Here is a 16,204-nt window from a genome sequence, read left to right as displayed (position 1 = left end):
AATCATAAAGCAAATCACAAGTTTGCTTAGTGTTTTAACAGCCAAATCCTTCTAGAGCATTATCTCCTAGAAGATCATTTTGATAGATTCAAGGAGAGGTCGGTTTAAAAGCCCTAAAAGAGCTACATAAAGAGGGAAACCAAAGTCTTACTCAAGTTGTACAGATTCCAGGACAAACAGCCAGAGAGGAGTGAAGCCACAATTCCTCACCATCCCTGTGGCATGAGCAAATTAGTGTGCTGAAGGACCTAGGTGGGCCGCCTGGGAAAAGGAGAGACTTTGGGAGTGCAAGCCTTTTTCGGTTTTCAGCTTCCTCGGGGCACAGATTTAAATTAAGCCCAGCCTTTGCCTTGCAGGGGCCTGGTATTGTTCCTTAAGTGTTTGTTCCTTAATTGTTTTCCAACCTACTGTCAGTCTCTTCAGCACTCGGAAAGAATGAGGCTGATATCAGCAAGGAAATTCCATAGCTTCCTAGTCCCAAACTCAGAGTCAGCAAAATTGAAGAGTGGGTGAAAACTTTTGTCTTTGGCATGGGGCCCCCTCCTGATGGCTTCTTTCCTCCTTGCTCAGGAGTCAGCAAACTGTTTTCATGTGGCCTGTGCGCTAAGAATGGTTTTTACATTTTTAAGTAGTTAGGGTGAAAAAATGAAAGAAGAATATTTTGTGATACATGAAAATCAAATTTCAGTCCATAAAGTTTTATTGGAACACAACCACACCCATTCATTTACATAATGTCTATCTAGGGCTCCTTTTCCACCACCTCAGAGTTAAGACCATATGGTCTGCAAAGCCCAAAATATTTGCGATCTGACCCTTTACACAAAATAGTTGTCCACCCCTGCCTTATCTTCTGCTTCTAGAGCAGTCATTCACACCTCAGTGTGAATTCACCTCAGTGTGAATGACTGGTAACAGTTTAAAATACTAACTCCCTTTTCCCCTTCAGAAGAAAATTTGGATTGCAATAGGGAGAAAATCCTTTATGATAGCATAAAGCCTGTAGAGTTAAATGTTGGGGGTGAAGGGCAGATTTCTGGCAACAGTCAGGGGTTGGAGAAAGATATTTTGGAGCAGAGAATTTCCCCCTGAACACTGAAGCTGTGCTCTTCTGGAACCAGCTGTCTGAAGTTCTCAGCAGGTGGTGTCTACAACTGCAGATGAAATAAGGAATTTTCATCCCAGTTACACAGAAGAATTCACTTTCCCTCTATCTCCAAGTCTGCTCACAAACAGGTTGTTTTCCTGACTGCTGCCTCTACTTGCCAGTAATGTGGTTGTCATTTTTACATCGATCATCCCTGTGCTTCATATTCAAAGAAGCAGCAAGCTTTGCACCTCAAAGGATTTTTTAAAATTCCAGCTGCTGGTGGAATTACAACTTTTGGTTGCAAATTATTGTTTTCAACCAGGGTACTTGGTCAGCACTCTTAATAGAAAATGACAGAAACCCCACTCAAACTGGCATAAGCAGAAAGAGAATTCACTGACTTATGTTAATAGAAAGTCCCAAGATAGTGCTCACTTCAGGTATGGCTGGATTCAGGTACTAAAAGGAACGTGTTCCTCGTCCAGCCCTCAGTTCTGCTTCATTCATTCAGCCTTGGTCAGGTTTTCCATATGACCCAGCAGCTCTGGCCTCTAGCTTACCCAGCAATGAATGCAAGTGGAAAGAGCCAATTCTCCCCAATATTTCCAGGGAAATCGCCATGCTAATGTCATTGATTCTGATTGGCTTGGCGTGAGTCACGTGCTCGCTGACCAATCCCTAGAGTCAGGGCTGGTTCCCATTAGCGGGGCTGGTTCATGTACCTTTCCTGAAGCCACTTGAGAGAGAGGACAGAAGCAGAGGAGGGAGGCTACAGCTAGAAAAAGGGGGTGGAAGATGCACAGGTAAAACAACAGCCATCTCTTAGCCAGAAGCTGTAGAGTCCTTAAAACATGCATAAATAAATATAGAAGGCTTTAAAAACATGGTGGGCTAGGGTCTTTGATGCAACACAAAATAAGAAAGATGAACCTCAACTTCCAGGATCCTTGCCCCCAGCCCCCCCTCCCCGCCCCTGGCCTCAGCCCCTCGGAGGGCCTGACCCTTCCACCTCCCTGTCGCCCTCCAGAACCTGAAGCGAGTAGCCGAGGTATGGATGGACGAGTATGCCGAGCACATTTACCAACGCCGGCCAGAGTACCGCCACCTGTCTGCTGGGGACGTCGCCGCCCAGAAGAAGCTCCGCAGCTCCCTTAACTGCAAGAGTTTCAAGTGGTTTATGACCAAGATCGCGTGGGACCTGCCCAAATTTTACCCGCCGGTGGAGCCCCCGGCGGCAGCTTGGGGAGAGGTGAGTCTGAAGGGCCCGGTGCAAAATGCAAACGCGGAACCCCTATTCACAAGACAGGCAAAGAGTGCCAATTAAGGCATGAAATATAAAACATGTTTCTTTCTTGAGTCTCTCTAGCCTTGTGGTGGTTTTTATATGCTACTTAATGTTCTAAGTAGAGAAAAATTAAAACTTTAATATTAGCATAAATTTTACCATTCAGCTTCATATTATGCAGTGTGAGTTTTAAATGCAAATAGAAGAGCATTTAGCTCATGTGCCAGATGGGTGAAATTTCACAATCTGTATTTCAACCCTTGTACGTGCATATGTATTTCTTACCAGAACAGTGCAAACACAGCACAAAGCTAACTCAGCTGATTTTATTTCACTTGTTGCTAATGCATACTTTATTTTATTAAATTTTTTAAATGTATTGTGAGAGAGAGAGAGAGAGAGAGAGAGAGAGAGAGAGAATCCCAAGCAGGCTCTGTGCTTCCAGTGTGCAGCTCATTGTGGGGCTTGAACTCACGAACCACGAGATCATGACCTGAGCCAAAACCAGGAGTCAGTTGCTTAACCAGCTGAGCCACCTAGGTACCCCGATAATGCATACTTTCTAAACCCACTCTACCTGTGGCTTGCTGATGCGTGAGGAAGAGCAGAAGGAAAAACTGGGGGTTGCCCTCTTCTTCCCTTCCTTCTGTGTTGTTATCTTCCGCTGGTAAGGAAAGTGGTCTGCAGGTCCAGGGAAGTAATGCAAGTAAGAGGCTATTAGAGCTCCCTGGCTCTTCCTGTGTCTCTGAATACCTCGGCCTTCTTTGTGCAGTCAAGTTCTGGTCGGAAAGCATGGCCTTCAGACATGCCAGCACCCCACTTAGTCTTACCTGTAACTTGAGTCTTGCTGAACTCCCATGCACGCAGGACCCCAAGGATTCTGTGCTTCTGGGGCATCACAGAAGAAAGGTACAGCGAATGCCCGTGTACCGTGTTATCACCTCTGCTCACATGCATGCTCCCTTGTCCTATCAGATTCCACTGACAAATTCAAAGATAAAATTATTAAAAAAAATTTTTTTTAACTTAAATCCAAGTTAACATATAGTGTAATAATTTCAGGAGTAGAATTTAGTGATTCACCACTTACATAGAACACCCAGTGCTCATCCCAACAAGTGCCCTCCTTAAGGCCCGTCACCCATTTAGCCCATCCCACTATCCACCTCCCCTCCAGCAACCCTCAGTTTGTTCTCTGTATTTAAGAGTCTCTTATGATTTGCCTCTCTCTGTGTTTTTATTTTTCCTTCCCTCCTCCTATGTTCATCTGATGAGTTTCTCAAATTCCACATGAGTGAAACCCTATGAGATCCGTCTTTCTCTGACTGACTCATCTCACTTAGCATAATACCCTCCATTTCCATCCACGTTGTTGCAAATGGCAAGATTTCATTCTTTTTCATTGCCAAGTAGTATTCCATGTTATATATATATATATATATATATATACACATGTAAACAAACTACATCTTCTTTATCCATTCATCAGTCGAACACTTGAGCTCTTTCCATAATTTGGCTGGCACGTGAAAAGATGCTCAACGTCACTCATCATCAGGGAAATACAAATCAAAACCACAATGAGATACCACCTCACACCTGTCCCGGTGGCTCAGATTAACAACGCAGGAAACAACAGGTATTAGCGAGGATGTGGAGAAAAGGGAAGTCTTTTGCACTGTTAATGGGAATGCAAACTGGTTCAGCCAGTCTGGAAAACAGTATGGAGGTTCCTCAAAAAAATTAAAATAGAACTACCTTACGACCCAGCAGTAGCACTACTATATATTTATCCAAAGGATAAAAAATGCCGATTGGAAGGGACGCATGTACCCCAATGTTTACAGCAACACTATTATTAAAACTTTTAAGACCACGACAGCAGAGCTTTAAACCAGTGACAGCCCTTTCTGAGTGAGGGTCCTGGGGCCGCTGCCTGTGTCACACTCCTCAAGCCCGTCCTGCTGGGGGAGGCAGACCGTCTTCTAGCAGAAGAAGCACTCTGTCACCAGACTCTGGCTCCTGGTGTCTGAGCTGAGAGGACCACTCATTTATAGATGGACATACCGGGGCTGGGGGACAAGGAGCATAAGGGTTAGATCTCCTTCCTTGCAGGTGACAGAAGTCCAGTTTGAAGTGAAAAGAGAAATGTAGTGAATCTCATAGAAACGTTGGGTAGCTGTGGCTTCAGACACGTGGATCCAGGGGCTCAAATGATGTCAGTTGCTTTTTCTCCTGTTTACCTCTGCTGCCATTTCTGTTAGCCTCATGCTGAGGGTAGCGAGATGGTTTCCAGAAGCTTGAAGCTAGCCCAGCAACAGAAAGTATATGCCTCCTTCCCAGTAAAGCCAGCACAGCTCCAGGAATCAAGTCTGATTCTTAGGTCTGCACCAATCACTGTGGCCATGGGAGGAAGGGGGAAAGCAGGGGTGGACAGATACTCTGGCAGGCCACAGAGTGGGGAGAGGGCGGTAGTCCCATAGAAAATCAGGGTGCTGTTACCAAAGAAAGGAGTGAGGGGTTTGAGCCAACAGAAACACCAGGTATGGCTTGTTCTAATTCATACAGCAAGTTAGAGGGGCTTTTCCTGACTAAGCTGTCTGGCCCGTCCCATCTAACACCAGCATAGATACTGTAGAGGAGGTGTCGTGTTGACTTCCCTCATGAAGCTCTTCATTTCTTTGCCAGTTTATTGGCTTTTACCCCTGTATTAGGGCCAGTCTTCCAAGAAGCAGACACCAAGAGACTTGTTGGGGAACCCCTGAGAGAAGGAACCAGAAGGGAGCCAGGAGAGGCTGGGAGATCTGCTGTGGGGCTGGTCTGCCTGCTGGGAATGGGAAAGGGGAGGAAGAAGGGCTGCCGTAGGAGGAGTCCCACACTGCAAGGATGCTCTTGAGCCAAGTGACTGAGCAGTCTTCAAGCCAAGTCTCCTACCAGAGAAGTCGGCATCTCCCTGGAATGGGCCTCCACAGTCCCCCTGTCCCGCTCCATCGCTGGCTGGAAGCAGCCCATGGGAAGCACAGCCTACACTCAGTCACAGTGGATTCCGGACACAGCGGCCGGGCAGTCAGACTCCCTGCAGCAGGGCAACTGAGGAGCACGTTTTCACGGCCACCACACCTCCAACCCAACCCCTCAGTCAAGATAGGAGTGATTCTGTGAGGGAGGCAGGAACTACACGATGCACCTACACGGCACGGTGGCCTTCAGGTAGTGAGTGCTGACCAACCGTGAGCAGTGAGGCCTTCTGCTCCAGCCCAGTGCTCCTCCCACCACACCACACCCTGTCTTACTGAAACTCTTGTTTTTTGGATCGAGAACCTCTTGCCATTCACCTGCTCTTTAAGGCCAAGACCCCACAGCAAAGATGCCCCATCCTTTTCTAGGGTGGCTTTCAAGATATGGTCCCTGCGTCTCCTGGAATGGGAGTAAATTCCATTCCTGGAACTGTTGGATCAGATTCTCCAGGAATGGAGCCAGAGAGTCCTCTGAATACCAACCCCCCTCAACTTCCAGGTCCCCACTGCCACCCTATGACTTTGCATGCTCTAGGACAAAGCTGGCTTTGGAGGAGCTCCTCTCTGAGGACTGAGTATTCCTGTACTGAGAAGCGCAAGGCACGTCCACCAACCCAGGGCAAGCTTCATTAAGATAATGCAGAGCTTCCTCCATCCGATGTCTCTGCTGGGTTCCCTCCTTCCATCCCGGCGGGGTCCCAGGGGACTATCTCAAGGTGCCTCATTAGTCCACTCTTTCCTTCTGTCTCTTTCAGATTCGCAACGTGGGCACAGGGCTGTGTGCTGACACGAAGCATGGGGCCCTGGGCTCCCTGCTGAGGCTGGAGAGCTGTGTCCGGGGCCGTGGGGAGGCTGCCTGGAACAACATGCAGGTAAGGGCCACTTCTCAGGGACTGGCGGCCAGTTTTCCTGGGCCATCTGTGACCTGGAATGCTCACATGGTCAGGGCAGGGAGAGAGACGCCAAGGGTCAGTGACGAGTCACAAAAGCTAGCCCAGGGGATGAGTTATAAGAGCTTTCTGAACACCTTAGAAAGAGGAATCTTTCACATTGCAATAAAATCATCAATCGGGTCTGTTGGCAAATGACAGACACTCAGCCCAAATGGCCTTCAACAAAAAGAAGAACATATTGGCTCATGTATGCCGTTGAAGAGCTTAAATGATGTCATCAGGAGCTCTCCAGGGTCTCAACTCTTCTTCCTCTCTGTTGGCCTCATCCTTCATCCGGCTCTTCCCACATGGTGGCAGATATGACCACCAGCAGCAAAGGCTTCCAACCCGCCAGTGAAAAGGCATGTCCCTTTCCAGAGTTCTGGAGAAGCCGTGGGGTGCTCACATATTGGCTTTCCTGAGCCAGTTACAATAGGGGATGTGATACAGTCCTCATGTTGATCAAGCCCACGTCACATGCCCACTCCTGGAGCCTGTGGTGTGGTTAGCCTCACCTGAAGGACGGGGAGACGAATGAGGAGAGTGGGTTCCCCAGGGGATCGTGCCCAGGCGGTGTTATCAGAAGAATGAAGGCTATAGGCCAGCAGTGCAGAAAAAGCCACCACCCTCAAGAAACTGCATTTAACTTGCCGTGATCCCCCCCCAGCACCAACGGTTAACCCTAAAATCACACCGCATCCTGCATCCACTGACTCTTGGTTCGAGGGAACATTTTTATAGTCTCCTTCCTGTGGGTTTTCTGACATTTTGGAAGTGCACACTGATAGAAGCCCATATTGCGGGGCCTCTGCAAAAACAGAGCTCAGAAGGGGTGTGTGGCACTCTCACTGCGAAGGAACAGCACCACCTCTCAGATGGGCCCAGTGCCCGGACTGACAGTGTCTGCCCCTCCCTCTGAAGTCCTTGCTCCCTCTCCTCCCTTGGTAACAGTTATTAGAAGTGGCCCTCCTTCACCGATTCTCCTGAATTCTTCAGGGCAGCGTGTGGCTGCTCCCCACACCCACCCCACGAAGGAGAACCCCAAAAGAGACCAGGAAGAGCACAGGGCCTGGGAGAACGTGCCCGGAGAGCTCGACCTGGGATAGCCTCACTATATGGCAGAGTCCACACTAATGCCTGAAGATTCATTCGGACAAGGAACAAAATGATGTCTGGCTGCCTGGCTGTGCCAGCCTCCACCCTCTGAAATGGGAAGCATGGCAGCCCATTTGCCCCTGTGGGATCGATATTCCCTAGGGCTCTCAGACACCCTGAGCAGAGAGCTCTCGTGAGCCTGAAAAGGGAGAAATGTGAGTCTAAAATGCAGAAGACCCGGGAGATAATCAGGAAGCAGTAGCTGGCACAACCACTCCTTTGCCACCATGGGGTCCACTCCTGGCCAACATGGAGTAGGGTAACAGGGACTGGATTTACCCTCCTGCCAGAAACAACTGAAAAACAGAAAATGTGTGAAACGCTCTTTTCAAGAGAGCAGACAACAGAGGGTTCTATTAAAGAGACGGACATTGCCGTTGTAAACCTTCCCTCAAAGAAAACTCCAGGCCCAGATAGATTCATTGGTGATTCCTACCAAACACTTAAGCAATGTTACAACTCTACAAAAACTTTTCCAGAAAAGGAGGGAATACTCGCCAACTTATTTTGTGAGGCCAGCATTACCGTTGTAGCAAAACCAGACTGACCCATATACGAAAATTACAGACCAGTATCCCTTGTGAACATAGGTGCAAAAATTCTAAACAGAATTTTAGAAAATCCCATCCAACAGTGTGTAAAAAGGATAATACATCGTGACTAAGTGTAATTTATCTGAGGGATGCATGATTGGTTGAACATTAGAAAAGTAATCAATAGATTCACCATGCTAACTGAAAAAGAAAAACCACATAATCACCTTATACCCAGAAAAAGCATTTGACAAAATCCAACATTCATTTCTGATTAAAACTGTCGCAAACCAGGAATAAGGGAACTTCCTCAACTTGATCAAGGTCATCTATAGAAAACCCGCAGCTAACATCAAACTTAATGGTAAAAATCTGAATTTTTTACCCCTAATATCAGGGATAATACAGGGACTCTGACCTTACTGTTTCTATTTGACACTGTACTAACCTGTGGCAAGAAAAAGAAATAAAAGTCATGCAGATGGGTGAAGAAGGAAAATAATTTGTAGACTATATGATCATCTTTATTTGTAGACTGTAGGATCACCTTTGTGGAAAATTCTATTGACTCTACAGAGAAACTACCAGAATTAATAAATGAACTTATCAAAGTTATGAGATACGAAAACCAATTGTATTTCTATACATGAATAATGAAGAATCAGAAATTAAAACAAGTCAAATTAAAATTAAATTGAGTCAAAACATATCAAATTATGTACTTTAAATGTGTGTGGTTAATTGTATGCCAGTTATTCTCCAGTAAAGCTGCTGGAAAAAATGCTTATCAACTCAATACAACAGTGAACCTGGTTTGGATCCTGATTGAAACAGACTGTGAAAAGAAACTTACAAAGCAATTTAAGAACACTTGAACTCTTCTTACTTGATGACCTTGAGGACTTTGCAATAACTTTTTATTGTTATAATGGCACTTCAGTGAAGTATTTTCACCTGAGATGATATGATGTCTGTAATTTGCTTCAGAATAACGTTGAGGTGGGGGGTTGTGATGGGGCGGTAAAGCTGTAACAAGATTCACCATGAGTTGGTAATTGTCGAAGCTGGGTGATTGGAAGAGGTGTGGTCGATACTGTTCCCTGGATCTCAATGTTTAACATTTTCTATCATTACAGAAAAGAGAGGGGTGCCTGGGTGGCTCAGTTGGTTGAGCATTCAGCTCTTGATTTCAGCTCAAGATCTCATGGTTGTGGGATCGAGCCCCGCGTCGGGGTCTGTGCTGATGGCATGGAGCCTGCTTGGGATTCTCTCTCCCCCTCCTCCCTCTGCCCCTCCCCTGCACATGCACTCTCGCTCTCTCAAAAAGAAAAAAAAAAAAGAAAGAAAGTCCCCGGTTTTGCCATCCCTATAATGATGTCCCTGTATGTACAGGTGTTCACCTTCACCTGGAGAGAGGACATCCGACCTGGAGACCCCCAACACACAAAGAAGTTCTGCTTTGACGCCATCTCCAACACCAGCCCGGTCACCCTCTATGACTGCCACAGCATGAAGGGCAACCAGCTGTGGAAATACCGCAAAGTAAGGCGGGCTGTGTGGGCGGAACAGGGCAACCTGCTTGGTTTTAAACAAAGAGAAGCAGACGGGCATGCAGCACCTCACTTCCCCCCACAGAGCATGCTTGCCCGTGCATTCGCGCCACACACCCACCATGCCCCACTTCTCTGCCATTTGAGAGATGCCAGAAAGCCAGGTTTTTATGTGAAATCGCTATGCTCTTACATGCTGGCAGCTGAGTCCATAAAACACCAGCACCACCACCATCATGAGAACCGATGCCAGTGGGCCAGAGACGAGCATGATTAGGGCCCAGGCCCGGAAGTGGCACACAGGTCACTTCCACCCGCATCCCCCCGGGCAGAGCTCAGGCACAGGGCAAGGCCGCCTGCGGGGGAGGCTGGGCAGGGTCTCGCTGTGCCCTCAGCAGGGAGGCCTCGCAGGTCAGTGAACGCGGCCGGCCGCTGCCTCACTGCCCCGTTGCTACCGTTGCTGCTGCCGTTGGTTCAGATCCCCAGCGTCGCCTCGCTGATTACCTCCCTGTTTCGTAGGACAAGACCCTGTACCACCCCGTCAGCGGCAGTTGCATGGACTGCAGTGAAAGTGACCACAGGATCTTCATGAACACCTGTAACCCCTCTTCTCTGACCCAGCAGTGGCTGTTTGAACACACCAACTCGACAGTCTTGGAAAAATTCAACAGGAACTGAGCCCTGGTGTCTCAGCGGGCCTGGTGGGGTCCTCTCCTGGCGCTTCCGGCAGCCTTCCCCTCCCGAGGGAGGCAGGGCTTCCGTGGGCAGCGTGATGTGAAAGGCGCTGGCCAACAGGTCTAGGGCAGAGAGGGCTCTGACGGCTGTAGCAGGAGGCCCACCTGTTCCTTGAGGCCCAGTGGTAGCCGCGGGGTGGACAACAGACCCCACATGAGGCCCCACAAAGAGCAGTGCCTGCTTTAATCCCTGACGGCATCATGGAAATCTAGGAGGGCCTTACCAACTTTGTCACCACGTTCCTTTGGGCATTTTGTGGGAGAAATGCCAAGGCAGCCCTAGGCCACCTGAAAATGGGTCCTGCAAGGTTAACTAGCCTTGAGATGGCTCGTATGTGACGGCCCTTTAGAAAGAGAAGCCCCTGTTGTCCATCTGGGCACTTGTAGCACCTCTGCCGTCCGTCCGCTGCAGAAGGGGAGGGAGGGAGTCTTTCTTGGGGCCACTGGTTTCAGCCATTTAGTTTCTGTCTGTCATGGAGTAACTGAGTAACTACAGTTACTGCCCAGCTTCTGTTCTGTCACAGCCCCAGGCGATGCATTCGAAGGCCATACCTGGGCCCTCAGAGCATCCGGTACTGAACACTGGCCAGCTGCCAGGCCTGGGGTCGGAAGCGGGACCCCTAGACGTTCCTTTGCCGCCATGGACACATGGGATGTCTCTCCTTGCTCTCTGGGCACAAGACAGCTCAGCCACCAGCTCTTCAGGGCTGGGTTTCAGATGACTTGGGCCCATGGAAAAGGCCTAGTAGAAGACCTCCAAACCAGATATTCTGGCTGAATTTCCCTTATCAGTGCTTCCATTTTCCTCTTTCTCTCTTGGGCGATTACCTGCCTCAAGAAAGGAGCAGATGTGTGAAGTGCTCACCTCACAAAGTCTGGAGGCCTCCAAGGTGGACCGGGGGCGACATGCCCAGCCTCTGACCTCATTGCGGCTCCAGTTCTCACATAGAACTCTAGAATTTTTATAGAACTGTATCATTGGATCACAAACTAGAACGCCACATAGGATTCTGGTATTCTAGCATCCAGTTGGGATTTCTAGAATGCTGCGATTTAAAAGAGCCAGCCAAGTGTAATATAGTTAAGGCATCCAGCCCCCAACCTAGAGACAATCTTTGAAATCCGAGGTTGGTGGTGTCGGGGGGGAGGGGGTGGGTGACCCATGTCCGTCAGCTCGTACCGGAGGCCTCGGTACGACACGGTCCACAGTGCAGACCCGAAGCCCTGCGCCCTCCACCGCCTTCACAGCTGCAGTGGAGGAGGGTCCCACGAACAGGCAGACACCCAGCTCCATGCCAGTCCCTCGTGTTTACCTTTTCCTTTGTTAATTATGTGTCGGACTCCCAGAGGGCTCCCAAGCTAATAGGAAGCATTTCTGTGACCAACCTGCCACCCACTGATTCAGAAATGGAAATCGCATTCTACAACCTATGGCTCCCACCAGCTAGTCCAGGAAATACTTGAAATCAGTGTTCCAATTAGAGCTGGGTCTCTCGATTGTGTCATTTACCAATTAAATGAGACATTAATCTGGGAACAGAGCCATGAATCTGCCTTTGAGATGCTGGCTGATCTCAAGGCCATCAGTTATCAGGGGCGGGGAGGCAGATAAAACACTCCTAACCACCACCACCCCAATTAAGCATATAGCTGGCAAAGCATCACTTCCTCCACTTCTGTCCCCACACACACCCTGCCCTGGCCACCTGTCCCCAGGAGAGGTGGCCCCTGTGCGTGCAACAGCTTGCTTGATCCCTTCTTGTTGATCCCTCCGTGTCTTTTCCAAACGAGTGCCATATCTTTAGAAGTGGCCCTCCATAGGAAGGAGTCCAAAGATGAGGCCCCTTCTGGGATCTAGGAGAACAAGAGTTGCAGTTTGGAGAACTGAGGGTTCATCATCAGAGAGCAAAGCAGCATCATTAAAATAAAAACTGTGCCTTTTAAAAAGAAAAAAATGCAAATGTACAGCAAATCCCTAAACTTGAACAATTTCCTAGTGCCTTGCTAGACAAACATAAAGGGGCAGGGTTGGGGGCGGGGGAGGGGAAACTTTCGTGGTAGTGTGTGCAGTTTCTGTTGGATGAGTGTGTGTTTCTTAACTTCTGATTTCAAGCAGGAGACGTTGGGCCTAGGGCAGGATCTGGGAGGCGGAGATGCCCCTCAAGGGCCAGAGGCTGGAGTTGTTCCAGTTCATGGCAAGTAACCCTCCAAGTTAAAAGGGCAGCTGGACAACTCATTTTGTCTGTGGCCTAGAAGGGCCTCAGCAACCCCTGGGAGAGGGCCCTGTTTGTAGACCATGCCTGGAGTCCCCCACCCCAGCCCCCACACGGAGTGCAATGCACTCGCTAGGTTTCCAGATGTCCCATTCCAAGTGGGTGACAGTGTCCTCGGCAAGACCGGGACTCCTGTGGAAAGCAGGTGCAGCAGCAAGCGGGCTTCAGCTTTCCTCCGTCCCATTATCTGCTTTTGCACCCTCGACTGGGGATGGGCAGGTCCTCTGAGCAGCACTTGCTGAGCCCTCACCAGGAGGTGCTGGGACTCGGCAAAGTGTGTAAGAGGGGAAGGAAGAGGTTCACGGCTCAGCTGACCAACTGACTGATTACAAATACCACTGGTTGCTTTGGCCTCCTTTTTGAAAACCACCTGTCTCAGAGATCCAGGTTCCTGCCCACACTGCCAGCCAATGCTCAGTACAGCAGCCAGGACCTGTGGAGACGCTCTCCTCTGGGTCATGGGTGAGAACGTGGGCCCCTTTGCCTCCCTTTATTCTGAGCATGAGGTCACAAAACAGGGTGCGGCCAGAAAGCATCATGACCGTGTGGCTCACCAGCAGCCTTTCCAGAGGGGGAACTCCGGAAACATTTTGGAATACAGAGAGCCTCTTTGCTGTAAATACAAGGCCTTTGGAGGTGGCTAAATGTTCAGGCACACGTGTGAAAAGCCATTCTACCGTGTGCCTCCCCCTGGAGCTTTCAACTTTTAAAATAGTCCAGGAACCACCCCTTTCTCCCCTTGTGGAAGAATTAGTTCAGAGGCAGAGGGGGGCACTTCCACGGCAGGGGGGGGGGTGACATTAGGCCTAGGGGAGATAGAGCAGTTCCTGTTGAAGATGCGGCATATAGATTCCCAAAGTGCACCCTATATTCACTTTCCAAACCTACCTGTCGAATTTCTCTCTCTCCTTAAGAAAGAGATGATACCCTTGAAAACGGATCCATGTTTCTTTCCGTGTATCTTCATTTTTCTAGTCTCTGGAATCTCAAAAGCGTGGCAAAGCACTTTACGGTAGTAACTGAGAATTACTATGACTGGGGATTCCTTGCTTCAGTGGTCTCTAGTGTGTACAGATTGGGCGATCTTTTATAATTCCTGGGAGGCAATGCGTTTTTAATGTTTTCTGAAGATTTTTAAGCGTGGGAGAGGGGTAAGGAGTGCAGTCCAATTCTGGAATTCTTTTCTACTTTCCACCGATGCTCTTTGTGAAAATCGAAGTAATATTTCAGTTCAAACTTGATCTTGAGCCAAGGCCAAGGCCCACTGCCGCCTCTGGGGTGGGTGTTGGACCTACATCCCAAGTGACAAGGTCCTCTTAGCATCTGCTCCCCAGATGGCTTTGATTCAGCCTCTCCAGACAACAGGGTTGAGCTCCTGCTCTGTTTTGGGCGTGAAGCCTGGGATCCCAAAGGGACTACAGGCAGGGAATATTGAGATGGCAGACTGGGATTCTAAACAGAGAGCTCAAGACCACCAACCTCTCTTCTGCCCGGAAAAGTGAGCCTTTGTGATGAACTGACTTACTGTGTACAATTGTGATTGTTGTTGAGTAAACCTCCAGACTTTCTCTAACGTGTTCTCTGGCTTATTCTTGTCACGCACCATTTTTCAGTCCGTCATTCCCCACGTATTCAGGGAGTGTCTGCTCGGTACCCAGGCCCTCTGCCAGGTACCGAACAAGTCCCCAACAGCTGTCCTTCTAGAGAGGAAGGTGGACCTCAACCAACCAACCAAGATGACTCTAGATGTGAGCAGGGCTATGAAGAATATAAACCGAGATGTCTCAGAGACTGGATTGGGAGGCAACATTAGGTAGGCCGGTCAGAGCGTGTCTCTGCGAGAGCCGAAAGACATGAGGGAGTCTGAGCCAAGAGGCAGTTTGTGGGAGAGAGTTCCAGGCAAAGGGAGTCACGACTGCAAGAACCCTGAGCAGGAGGGAGTTTCCGTGTTGAAGGCACAGGAGGTGAGCTCACAGGGTTAGGTGGGGTAGCCCACAAAGGGTCTGACAGACTACAGCCAGGAATGGAAGATTTCAGGGGGGCAGGACAAGGTGAAATGGCTTTATTTCTGATGCTCACCCATCAGCCACAGGTGTCTACCTACCAAAATATTACGATGCTTTTGAATATTAGATTTGTATCATTTGTGTAATACCACATTCTAGAAACAGCATTGGCTGGCCTGGCTCTGCAGATCCTGCCCCCTATCTAGACCTCAGTTTTCTGCTGTAAAATGGCCAGTTTTTGGATGATCCTTCCAGCCCCACCTCTGGTTCCCTGGTTGAAACTTAGTGTAGGACTACCGGTGACCACCAGCCCAAGCTGCCTGCTGATGCTGTCACTCAGAGCCCACCAGAGGGCGCTGTGCACCACGGCTTGGAAAAGGCAGATTAAGGGGGTGGAAATCTGTTCACTGGCCTTCTGAGCCCTGGAACCAAAAGATGGATATTGTTAATTTTCTTCTAAAATTTTAATGGTTTCTTTAAAAAGATTAAATTCTTTTACTAGGGACAGAGGAAGAGAGGGAAGAAGATTCCAGGTGCAGGGGCCGCATGTGCTAAGACCCTGTGGAGGGAACATGACAGAAATGAAGGTCAGTGAGGTGGGAGCAGAGGGAGTGAGAAAAAAGAGACAAGAAGGAAAGGGTGGGCAGAAGCCAGACTCTGCAGGGTCTTGTAGGCCATGTTAAGGCGTCTCTGACCTTTATTTTTAAAGCAGTAGGGACCATTGGAGGGTTTTAAACTGGGCAGGGTGAGAGCATCAGATGTGCCCTCAACTGATGTTTATAGACAGGAATGACTTTCTCGAGCTGCTGGGCACATAGTTGGCACCTCGGGCCTGCAGAGTGAAAACTCCAGGGCAGCTGGCCCTCAGTTGCCTTCTCGAAATCACTGATTCCTGGGAGGAAAGGTCCTTCCCCACTGGGACAGGTGGGAGGATGGGGGGAATTAACATGTCTCATCCGTTCTAGCTCCTCAGCTCCCAAGCCCGCGAGCAAGGGTAGAATCCAAGGTATCTAAAGCACTTAGCTGGACACACAGTGGGAGCTCTGTCAGTGGTTGGTGGCATACTTATTCGGGAGCAGAGGCGGAGAATTTGGCAATTTGCCAACAATTTTGGATTCTCTCTCTCTGTACTTAGTTGGAATTGGGGATTGGGGGCTCCTGGCACTGAGTAAAGGCTCAATGAGTATTTGAAGAATGGACAAACGGGTGAAGAATACAGCTTCAGATTACACTTTAGGCTTTTATTTCCTCCACTCACAGCCCACAGGCCTTCTGAGAGAGAGTGCTCCTGTATCCGTTACATGCTGTGTGTTCTTGAGAAAGTCCCTTCCCCTCCCTAGGCCTCAGATTTTCCATGACAATGGGGAGAAGGGGAGCAAAGTAGATAATGGTCAGCCCGTACTCTTACAGTTGTACAAATCCTGCATCTGGTATTTTGCAGTAGACCTGAGGTTGTTAGGGATTTATTTTCCAAGCTAACCTAGGGGATAGGAGTGGGGCCCCCTTTCAGTTCTGTTGGTGTCTCCCACCCTACGGCTTCTGGGCTATTGCTGAAGTGGGTCCAGGATTCAGTATCCAGAGCTCCCTTCCTGCAGCTGCTTACAGCTCTGCTAACCTCTGGCCACGGGC

General features: G+C 49.0%; 1 protein-coding gene across 3 annotated transcripts in view; it reads left to right on the top strand.

The window, feature by feature from the left end:
* The window catches only part of GALNT10 (polypeptide N-acetylgalactosaminyltransferase 10), a 221,563-nt gene extending 207,421 nt beyond the window's left edge, over positions 1-14,142 (top strand). For all 3 annotated transcript variants that reach the window (XM_042948517.1, XM_042948527.1, XM_042948533.1), the window contains 4 exons: positions 2,118-2,339; positions 6,148-6,264; positions 9,405-9,554; positions 10,082-14,142. In XM_042948517.1, coding sequence (XP_042804451.1) covers positions 2,118-2,339; positions 6,148-6,264; positions 9,405-9,554; positions 10,082-10,240 — 648 coding nt within the window. In that variant the 3' untranslated portion in view covers positions 10,241-14,142. The remainder of the gene's footprint in view (positions 1-2,117; positions 2,340-6,147; positions 6,265-9,404; positions 9,555-10,081) is intronic.
* Positions 14,143-16,204: the final 2,062 nt, after the last annotated feature.

Source organism: Panthera leo, chromosome A1, assembly GCF_018350215.1.
Source record: "Panthera leo isolate Ple1 chromosome A1, P.leo_Ple1_pat1.1, whole genome shotgun sequence".
NCBI classification, from domain to species: Eukaryota; Metazoa; Chordata; class Mammalia; order Carnivora; family Felidae; genus Panthera; species Panthera leo.
The sequence above is the reverse complement of the archived record's forward strand: the minus strand, read 5'-3'. Positions and strand labels throughout refer to the sequence as shown.